Source organism: Moschus berezovskii, chromosome 19 (assembly GCF_049115385.1).
Source record: "Moschus berezovskii isolate FMDL1 chromosome 19, NW_MosBer_1.0, whole genome shotgun sequence".
NCBI lineage: Eukaryota > Metazoa > Chordata > Mammalia > Artiodactyla > Moschidae > Moschus > Moschus berezovskii.
In genome coordinates this window covers 72,002,843-72,013,628 of record NC_142478.1, presented here as the reverse complement: position 1 = coordinate 72,013,628, position 10,786 = coordinate 72,002,843, and the positions used below count along the sequence as shown (strand labels likewise).

Below are 10,786 nucleotides of genomic sequence, written 5' to 3'. Positions count from 1 at the left end.
GACCAGTCCAGACCGGGCGTGGCTCCGCATCTGGGGAGGGGAGCTGAGGACCGGGTCTACCGTCCGGCCCCCACATCCGCCAGTGCAGAGCACATGTGGCACAGCTTGGGTGGCACGCAGAACCGGGTCTCCGGCCTGGATGGTGTGGAGAAGTGGGCAACCCCTGGAGGGTGGGCCCTGGGCTGGGGAGAGCGGCCTGGCTGAGTGTCCCAGCACCGACATCAGGGGGACTTCCACCCTGGAGAAGCCAGCCCCCTGATAGGTAGGGAGATCACACAGGCGGCCCCAGTGGTCTTCGGCCCAGCCCTGCACTTCAGGTCAAGATGCTGTGCTGGGCGCTGGCGGGCAATGAGGCCCCCTGGTCCCTGGGCCTCTGGTGGGGGCGCCCAATGGGTGGGGTGGCTACCGGCTCCATCTTTTGTGAGCTTCCGCCCTTCCTGAAAATCACCATTGCTGGGGGGAGCTGAGGCCAATTCTGGGAGCCCTCTGGACCTCAGACTCCTCCTCTTTGAAATGGGCTGATTCTCTAGTGTGAGGAGGAAGGCTGGTTTGAGTCTAGGGAAGGTCAGAGGGCGGGGCTTCCTCAGGCTGTGCCAGGGACTGGGGGCCAGGAGACCCCAGCCTCATCCCATTCCAGGAGGAGGCCTCCTACCCTCTGCATGCCCCTGAACGGCCCTGGGCACCCCTCAGGGACCAGGCTGGGGCTGGTTGTGCGGTGCTGGGCACACGGTGCCTCCTCCTGCCTCCGGGACCCCAGCAGCTACTGGGCCCTGCAGAGATTCCCCCTTTTAATGTCCCAGGAGTACCCCCCCCGCCCCCGCCCCAGACAGCGAGAAGAGTTGGTGCTATGGTACAGCAGGCCAGGGAGGGGCACGCAGGGTGCAGGCGTGGCCGGGCTCTCCACGGCCGGGGCCACGGCTCCATGCAAGGCCCTGAAGTAGGCGCGGTGGTGGCCCAGGGTCAGAGGAGTAGGAGGGCTGCGGGGCGGCCGGCGCAGGGGGGTCGGTGCGGAGCGGCCCCCGCCCTGCGCACCAGGCGCCTATTTCATGCCGCTGCGCAGCACCTGGTTGGCCGCGATGAGCATGACGCTGATGATGAAGGCGATGGCGAAGGCGCAGATGAGGCTCTTCCGCACGCACGTCTGGCGGATCTGCTGGTTGGAGCAGGCTGCGGCCACCGCCACCGGGGAGCAGCAGAGAGACAGAAGGGACAGCCCGGCGATGGACTCAGGGGCCGCCTGCACTTTCGCACGGGGCGCATGGAGACGCCGGGTCCGGGGCAGACGAGGAGGCCCGCCCAGCACTCCGCCCCCAGCCCGGGGCTCCTCCCCTGCCCCGCCCGTGGGGTCCCGGGGGCGTCACTCACTCTCCACGTCCACGGGGCACTCCTCCGCCGTGCCCAGGTGGCTCTCCTCCTCCGTCATGATGATGTTCTCGATGTCCTTCATGGACAGGTGCTCACAGAAGGTGTCATAGAGCAGCCGCTTCAGCTCGTCCACGGTCAGCTTCTGCATGTCGCACTTGGGGTGGGGGGAGACACGGTGCTCTGGCCGCAGCCACCACCGCCAACCATCCCCACCCAGCCCCTGCGGCCACACAAGCTGGCGGCGAGCCTCTAGGTCCCGGAGGGCTGGGAACCACTCACCCCCTCCTTGAGTCCTCGACCAACAGTGGCCTCCCCAGGGAAGCCCTTGGCCCAGCGGACAGAAGCCTGGAGGCGTTGCTGCCCCACTTTGCAGCGTGGGCCCGGCCCTTCAATGGCCCCAGTACAGCCCTCCAGTCAGCCAGGGCGTACCTTCCAGAAGACGGTGTCAAAGTCAGTGCCGTGGAACTTCTCTGGGATCCCCGAGGTGGAAAGCTTGGGTCCCAGGAGTGTCACAAACTCCTCAAAGTCCACTTGGCCGTCACCTGGAGCGGGCACAGTTCCAGTCAGCTGGGAGGCTGCACCTGGGTGCTGCAGGCCACTCGGGGACCCATGAAGTCCCCTGCTCGGAGCCTCACGTGCCAGGCTCTGGGCTGAGCCGAAGCCACCGAGTGTGCAGAGGCCCCACCTGACAGGTGTGTGTGTGGGGTGCAGTGCAGCAGGCGGGCCTGAGCGGCCTTGCCCGTGGGAGACATGTTTCATCCCGAACCCCGCTGCCCGGAGCGGTGTAGGGCCAAACATCCTCCCCACCACACACAGGAAACGGAGCTCAGGGTGGGGGAGCACCCACCCAGGTCGGCACCTGCTGTCCGTGTGAACAGGGGGCGTGGGAGGGGCCGGAGAAGCCTGGGAGGAGAGGACTGGGCCTTCCTGGTGCTTATGACTGTCTCCATTGAAAGCTAGGTGGCAAATACAACTAATGATTTTTTTTGGTGATGGGAACTGGAGTATTTAGTAGTAATATATTATTTTTAGTCGCTCAGTTGTGTCCAACTCTGCACAGTCCCATGGACTGTAGCCCACCAGGCTCCTCTGTCCATGGGATCTCCCAGGCAAGAATACCAGAGTGGATTCTATTCCCTTCCAGGGAATCTACCCAACCCAGGGATCGAACCCCATCTCCTGCCTTGTAGGCAGATTCTTTACCACTGAGCCACCAGGGAAGTCCACTTAGTAGATACATTCTTACTTTTCTGTACTTTAAAATTTTCTTGGGGACTTCCCAGTGGTTAGGACTCCTTGCTTCCGCTGCAGGGGGGACGGGTTGAACCCCCAGTTGGGGTTCAAGCTACAGCGTGGCCAAAAAAAGAAAAATTCTTGGAATACAGAGGTACAGAGTCTCCAGCTTCTTGGGTGTAGCTGGTACTGTCACACTGTCTGGCCTCAGTTGTCCAGCTGAGAAGTGGGGCCAGACCCAGCTGCAAGCTGCCACGGGCTTGGGGCTGCCCGGGAGCAGCAAGAGTGAAGGGACCCCTGTGGGCTCAGGGTCCAGACTCAGCTCCCCAGCCCCCCACAGGGGAGGGGCGAGGGAACAGGCAGGGGCGCGGCTCACCATCCATGTCCAGCCTCTGGATGATGACCTCCAGCTCCACCTCGTTGGGCATGTAGCCCAGGGAGCGCATGGCCGTGCCCAGTTCCTGCTTGGAGATGAAGCCGTTGCCATCGCGGTCAAAGACTTTGAAGGCTTCTCGGATCTCTGGGGGAGGGGCAGAGCTGGTCAGGACCTCACCCCTGTCCCCGACAGCCCCCTCCCCAGGCCCCCGGGATCCCAGACCCCACCCCCTGAGCGTGGGATGGAGACTGTGCCCCCCACCCCCGACCCTCGCCACCCTCTGGGGACCCCGCTGGTCTGGTCACGGCAGGTGGCCACAGCGCTGCCTCCCTGGAGCTCGGGGCAGGCCAAGCTGGCAGCAGTGGAGCCGGGGCGGCGGCAGTGATGAGGCCGCCCCGGGGTCTCGGGCTCGGCGTGCCAGGCTTCCACAGCCTCTCCAGGTGCTCACAGCGACCCCGTGTGGCCGGCACCACGGAGCCCGCTGTGCAGGGGAGGACTCGGGCGGGAGCCGGTCCTCTGCGAGCTGCCGAAGGCTTCCCGCCCACCCCCGCTCCTCCCATCCTCCCCCCAGCCCCATCACACTTCCTCCCCAGGCTCAGCTCGTTAACACCGGCCAGCACTCCTTAATGGCGGCCGCGAGAGGCAGCCGCAGCTCTGGGCTAACAGCTGGGTGCAGACTGCCTCCCAGAGCCTGAGATTTGGGGGAAGACAGATGGATGGAGGCACCTCCACCGGCCCAGGCCAGCTGAGGTGTGGGGGTCACTCCCCCGACCACCACATCGTATGGAAAGGGAGACAGCCCTAAGGAACCTGGGTGACTCAGGGATGGAGAGCAAGGCACAGGGCTGGGAGCCTGAGAACAAGAAACTCGAGGAGTGACCTTGGGCCAGCCTCAGTCTTACCCACAGTACAATGGGCAGGCGTGGTGTGAGGTTTTACCAAAGATATCCAGGAACGGCTCAGGTGGAAGGGTTCTACACCCTCCCGTTCACCTTTCCACCTCTGTCTCTGGCTTGCTGTCCCTTCACTGTTACTCAGCCCCAGAAGGGTCCTACAGAGCACCTCCCGTTGTGGGGAAGGTCTCTCAGTCCACGCTCACCCCCTCGGCTCAGGCTCCCGGGGGTCTCCTTGTTCAGTTTGCAGGCGGAGGGGAGCTCACGCGTGCAGGTGTATTTGGAAGGAGAGGCGTACTGCAAAGTGCGGTCTAGGAGGCTAGGTGGCCAGTGTGGGGGTCTGTGAGCCCCTGAGACTGACCGCGGGATCCTGCACCTTGGGGTCAGTCCCTGATTCTGCTGGACCCACTAGAGCCCAGAAAGGTGGCCATGTGTCCCAAGCCACACAGCAAGGCGGCTGCGGCCGAAGCCCCAGACTTCATCAGGTCCATCCCACATGGCGTCTGCACCCAAGGCCTGAAGGTTCCAGTTGCCACGCAGGCCAGGACAGTGTCTAGAGGCCTCACCTGAGCTGCCTAGGCCCCCAGACCCTCTGACTCTGGACTGCTGCCCCCTTCCCCAATCCGAGGTAGGGCCTGAGAAACCAGTCTCCTAACCAGTGGCCCCTTGGCCAGAGGAGCGGCTTGAAAGCGAGAGCTGGGCCAGGCCAGGGGCTCCTGTAAACCCTGGACTCGGGGAACTCCAGGCCAACGCCCACTTAGAGTTTCCCTGGGCCATCGAGAAGGTCGTGAGCCCCCCACCCGCAGAGGAGTGTGAGCAGAGGACCAGCAGTTCCAGAGCTGCTGCAGGGGTTCCAGTCCCCTGGGAATCCTGGGTAAGAGAGGAAGACACTGGCATTGCAGCCAGGTATGTGTGCCCGACCCTACACACAGACACACACACACACACACACAGGTTTTTGTACTATAGTACTCTTGCCTAGAAAATCCCATGGATGGAGGAGCCTGGTAGGCTGCAGTCCGTGGGGTCGCTAAGGGTCGGACACGACTGAGCGACTTCACTTTCACTTTTCACTTTCACACATTGGAGAAGGAAATGGCAGCCCGCTCCAGTGTTCTTGCCTGGAGAATCCCAGGGACGGGAGAGCCTGGTGGGCTTCCGTCTATGGGGTTACACAGAGTCGGACACGACTGAAGCGACGCAGCAGCAGCAGCATTGGCCTCCTGACCACACACACACACACACCACACACACACACACACCACACACACACACACCACACACACACACCACACACACACACACCACACACACAGGTTTTTTGCTGGCTCTCTTGGCCTCCTGACCCAGCCCCAGGCTCTGCCCACCTTATGTGTCCTGAACTCCAGCCCTAGGGGCCCTTTCAGTCCAGGTGGGCACCAGGGCTGCTCCCCTTGCAGGCCTCTGAACATGAGGCTCCTTTTGCCTGCAATGCTCTTCCCCTCTCCATGGCGAACTCTGATACCTCCCTGGTTCCCAGCGAGGATGGACGGCATTACCTCCCTTTCTACCCGCCCCCCTCCCCCAGCTGACTCTGGCCCTTCTGTGGCTCCCACAGACCCCTTCCCCCGAGGATTCCTTCCTGACCACGCTGGATTGTGAACTATGAGATGCCACGAGAGCGGGGACGGGTGGGTCTTGTTCACTGCTGTGTCCCGTGACTGGAATGGTGCAGTCATCCAAACCGAGCCATTTGCTAATAAATGGTTAAATGAATGACTGATTCAGGGACCCCCTCCTACCTCTGAAGCACACACAGAGGAGCTGAACAGAACTCTTAGTTTACAAATGATCCTAGTAAGGGCAAGTGTTAGCCAGAGGCGGCGGGGTAGGGGGCAAGGCTGGGGTGCTGCTTGTCCTCTCATGCAGCCCCTAAGGACCCCCTCACCCCATGGGCCACCACAGAAGAGGGGGATCACCCTCAGATGAACCATCCTCAGACGCCCAGGTCAGGGGCTGGTTTGCAGGAAGTGGGAACCCAAGGAAGGCACCCATCTCTCTGGGTCCTCAGCAGGGAGATCTCAGGATGGGATGGCAAAACCGCAGCCTCGTAGCACAGTGGCGCTGCAGTGGGTGCTGGCTTGCTCCCCTGAAATGAACTGGGGCCCAGGCTGTCCCTTCCGCCCCGACAGGGGCTAGGTGTGCTTCCGTCGGAACCCCTGACCTCCTTCTAAAAGTCCTGAGAAAATACACACACAGGGGACAGTGGAAAGCAGGTGAATCCTGGGGTAGGTAGGCAGGCGACAGTCCCAGAGGGATCCCTTTCTCCAACAGGACGAACCTTCCAAGACCACTGGATTAATGCAAACACTGCCACCTCCCCTTCCATGTGTCCCCTTAGCCACTCCTCCCTGGCACGCCCGGCCCACACCTCAGTCTTGCTCTGTGTCTTTGGCCTTGCTCAGAGCCACGACCCAGCCCCTGCTGATTCTCCGAGGCCAAGTTCAGGAATCACCTTCTCAGCCAGACAATCAGCACCAAGTCCCGCAGACTTGGGTCAGATCCCAGCTCGCCTACGTCCTGGCCAGGTGCCCTCGGGTGGGTGTTTGCTCACCTGTACAATGGGGCTACAGAAATGAATAAATAAGAAAATCAAGCAGGTGAGAGCTCAGCCAGGGCGGGCCTGGCTCAGGGCAGGATGCTATAAATCAGAACATCCCAGATGTTCCGGCAGAGCTGGAAGGAGAAGGGAGGTGTCAGGGAGCTTCGGACACCAGGCCAGACTTCCTGTTTGCTGGTACCAGGAACTGCAGGCCCAGGGCTTGGAGTCTGGCCTTGCTGCTCAGCAGCCAAGAGACCTGGACACGGCACCTCCCTCTCTGAACCTCCATAGACTCGTCTGTGAGCTGAGAGCGTGACTCTTGCCCCATCCCAGAGACCTGGACTCTGCTGGGGGCTCCCGGAGCAGGGTGGGCGTCACAGCTTGCCTGTTGCTGCTGCTGCCATCGACACAGCCCAGCTGGGCGCGTTTCCCCGAAAGCCTCACTCTGTTCCTGCCCCAGGAGGCCGGGGGAAGCCTGCCGCGCTCCATCTTGGCATGGGGACGCCTGGCCCGGGCAAGGGCTGGCAGGGCCTCTGAGTTTCCAGGCCGACACAGGTCCCTTCCTGCTGCCTCCAGCCTCTGCCCTCAATCCCTCCCCTGGCCCAGGGAGCTGCATCAGGGCCTGAGTCCCCAGCCAGCCCCATGGGAGCTGGAGTCCAGAGAAGGGGAGTGTGGGCTGGAGGTCACTTTCAGGGGGCAGAGTGTGTCCTCTGTGGTGACGGCTCCTCTCCGTGGCATTGGCCCTGTGCCCCAGCACTTTGGCCTCCCTGAGTTTCTGGCCTGCACGGAGGTGGCTGCTGGGCTTGCGGGAAACAGGGGCAGGAAAGGGGACCCCTCTGTACCCAGAATGCCCTGTTTGGCCACACAGTGCAGGCTCTAGTGTCTGTCTAAGCAGGTCAAGTGCCAAGCCCAGGCCCCTGCCCTGGCGGCTGTCTGCCTGCCTGTCCACTTGTCTGCCTGTCCGCCTGTCTGTTCGCCTGTCCGTCTGTCCACCTCCTCCTCTCTGTGACGGAGGGCTGGGTGAGGGCCTGCCGCTCCCCAGCTCCTAGCCTCAGGTGTTCAAGTCCGTCGATGCCACTGGGGTCAGCCTCAGAGCTGCCACAGGCCCAGCAGGTGGGGGTCCGTGCAGTGTGCATCTCAGGGAGAATCTGGGGAATTCTGTCCTCCGCTCAAGGAGGGCCAGGGACCCAGGCCAGCTCTGCCTGGCCACGTCTACCCATCCAGGGGTCCCCAAGTGTCTCCGCAGACCTTCAAGGCCCTTTCCACCCACCCTTTCCCCGAGCCTGCCTTTCTGGCCCGGTCCCCCACATACCGCGTGTTCCTTCCTCGTGGGCCTTCCCCGATTCCCTCTCCCCGATCCTTAACCTCCCCACTGCTGCCCTGGTCTCCGAGCCCCCACTGAGCCCTGTGGCAGGCCCTGTGCTGAGCACTTCCATCACGTTCTCTGTCACTTGCGGCCCTGGGGAGGGGCAAGGCCAACCCCTTTTTACAGATGGAGAAACCGAGGCAAAAAGCAAGTGGTGTCCCGAGATCACTCCATAAATCGAAGGAGCAGAGATTCGAACCCCCCGTACTTGGCTAGGAAGCCCTCCCCTTAAGCCGGCGCCCTCCACCTCCCTCCCTCGTCCTAACCGCCCCCTGGATCTCTGCAGGCAGGCATGTACTGTCTGCAGTGGCTCATCCCAAGCTGCTGGGCTCGCTGTCCTCGGCACATGTGGCTCGCCCACCGACAGGCGTCCCCTAACCAAGGGCCTTGGTGGGACAGGAGCACTGACGGGCCCCTGAGGAGGTGGACGGGGCAGAGGGGGACTCTGTGCCATGGATGGTCACCCTTCCCACCCAGCCCTTGGCATCCAAGGACCACTGGGACCTGCAGAGACCTGGTCTCCTCGGAGAAGGGCTTCCAGAGTGCCTGCAGCCAAGAAGGGGGTCAATCACAGAGGACTTCCTGTCCTCATCCTTGGCTGCCCACAGGCTGCCCCAGACAGGCGGGGACCGCCAAGCATCTACAGGCATCATCTGCCTACCCCCCACAGGGAGAGCCCTGCCCTTCAGATGTCCCCTGTGCCAGGGCCCCCTGCTCCACAGGGCCCGGGAGAAGGGGACGGGCGAGAAGCAGGCAGTGCGTTTGGTGTGGCTGGTGACTAACACTCCTGGGCTCCTGCCAGCATGTCCGCCATGCGGTCCAAGGGGAGCCTGCGGGCTCCTTGCCCCTGCACTGCCCGCCCTGTGCCCTGCTCACCCCTGCATCTCAGCCTCCTCCCACCTCTCCCCTTCCTTGGGGTCTGTACTCCAGGGCTGGGAGATCAAGAGAAGAGGGACAGTGAGGCACCAGCAAGGCTGCCAGGGGCATGGTGGGATGCTGGGAGCAAGAGGAGGGAATGAGATGAAGGCTGCCTGGGCTGCGGGGGAACAAAGTGTGCCTCTGCCCGACTGGCCAGGAGGAAGGGATGGATGACGGCCTGAGGAGGGGGCAACTGTAAGAGGTTTGGGGTGCCCGGGGCAGGAGAAGACAGTGTCAGGGCAGAGATGGCCAATGCCCCATCCCCGGCCTCTTGCCCCTCACTGTACCCCCTCCTTTTCCTAGGCCCTGGATGAGACTCTGGTTCCTGGGCTTCGGCCCAGACAGTGCACAGACTTGGGCTTTGGAGTTCAAGGCCAGAGACCCAATAGCGGTATCCATCCATCTGTCCTGCCCGCGTCAGACACCAGACCCCGTTTCCACGGCTCTCCCAACCTCTGGTGGCTTTCGGGGGGACGTGGTGAGAAGCAGGTGGCTCACGGTGATGCAGTGTGGGCTTGGGGGTGGGGGTGCCTTCTCCTCTTGATCCCCCCCATCCCCTCTGACTCCCTCAAGATCTGCTCCCTCCAGGGCTTGGGGGTGCGGCTGGACCTCTCTCTATGGCTTGTGCTCCCACCGTCACCACTGGTGTCTCAACTGTACCCCGCAAAGGCCCTGTTGAGCCCCGGATCTCAGAGACCCTTGGCCCTAAGGTACCTGAAGAGAGGCCCAGCCTCTGGGTGATCGCAGGCCCTCCCCCAACAGCAGACAAGCAGATCCCATGGGGCCGAGACCCCCATCAGCCCAGAGCCCCTCACTCCACTGCGAAGGGCCCCCAGGAGGTCTGGGGGGAAGGGAAACCTGAGCCCCTGCCCCCGGTCCTGTAGGGAAAGAGCTGCAGGCCCCGGGGGTCTCACTGCTGCCCAGAATCCTCAGTCTGAGGACCCCGGGCTCTGCCATCTGCTCTGATCCTGCCCAGCCCGCTGCCCAAGGTCCCCATTCATGTCCAGAGGTGGAGGGACTCGGGAAACAGATCAGGTCGCGTCCCCCTCTGCCTTTCCCTACCAGGCTTGGTTATCGCGACCAAGCCGCCCAGTCTGGCCACTTGTTGTCGCCACCACCTCCCCTGCCGCCTTCCCGGCGCTCGGGGCTGGGGGTCCCCGCAGGGCTGTGGGGAAAGGGCTCCGGGCCCCGCGACAGGGGCTGGGGGCAGCCCGGCAGCCGGCGGGAGCAGGGCAGGCGCCCGCTCCCCTTCTCTGCCTGCCGGAGCAGATTGGATTTTAAAAGCGACACGAGCGGAATGTCAATGCGAGTGCAGAGCCGCGGGCGGGCGCCGCCGAGGGGATCAGGATGCGGGTGCTCCGGGGCCGGCGCTGGCGCGGGGGTGCACAGCTCAGACCCCCAACCCGACCCGCCGCGTTGCCGCACCGTCACCGCGGACTGCGCGGCCCCGTGACCCCGCTGCGGGGCCCGGCAAGTTTCCGCAGCGCGGGGGACCACGCGGCTGAGGCTGGGCCGGCCCTCTGCCTTCGCGACCCCCCACCGCGGCGCCCAGGGGTGCGACCTGGGCCGGCCTCCCCGCGCAGCTGTTGGCTGGAGCGCCCACCGGGCAGGCGGCGCCCGCAGACAGCCCCCCAGCCCCTGCGCCCTTAAGACCGCGTTTCACCTGGGCGCACAGGTAGGAGGGCGGGCGGCGGGGGTCCCGGCGGGGCACTCACCTTCCAGCTCGTCCTCGGGGATGTCCACAGGGCGCTGCTCCGACAGCAGGTTGGGGACGGTGTAGATGCCCCGGTACATCAACGCCGCCGTCACCGGGTGGAACGGCATCTTGAAGGCTCCGCGCCCGCCCGCCCGCCGCAAACTTTGAGGTCGGGGCTCATGGGCCGGCGGCGGCCCCGGGGGCGGCTGGAGCGGGCGCGGCGCGCGGCTGCGGAGGGCGGCGAGGCGGGGGGCGCCCCTCCGGGGGCCTAGCGCCCCCGCGCCCCGGGCCGCCGGTCCATGCCGCCCCCTCCCTCGTCGGGCTCCCGGCCGGGGCCCCGCAGGGGCCGCGGGGGCGG

At 64.1% G+C, this 10,786-nt stretch overlaps 1 protein-coding gene across 1 annotated transcript; it reads right to left on the bottom strand.

Moving 5' to 3' along the window:
* Nucleotides 1-861: 861 nt before the first annotated feature.
* CABP7 (calcium binding protein 7) lies at nt 862-10,556 on the bottom strand. The gene is made up of 5 exons (XM_088828315.1): nt 10,448-10,556; nt 2,975-3,118; nt 1,795-1,907; nt 1,366-1,519; nt 862-1,167 (listed from the first exon to the last, which is right to left on the bottom strand). The coding sequence occupies exons 1-5, from the start codon at nt 10,554-10,556 to the stop codon at nt 1,040-1,042; spliced, it is 648 nt and encodes a 215-aa protein (XP_088684441.1). The 3' UTR covers nt 862-1,039.
* Nucleotides 10,557-10,786: the final 230 nt, after the last annotated feature.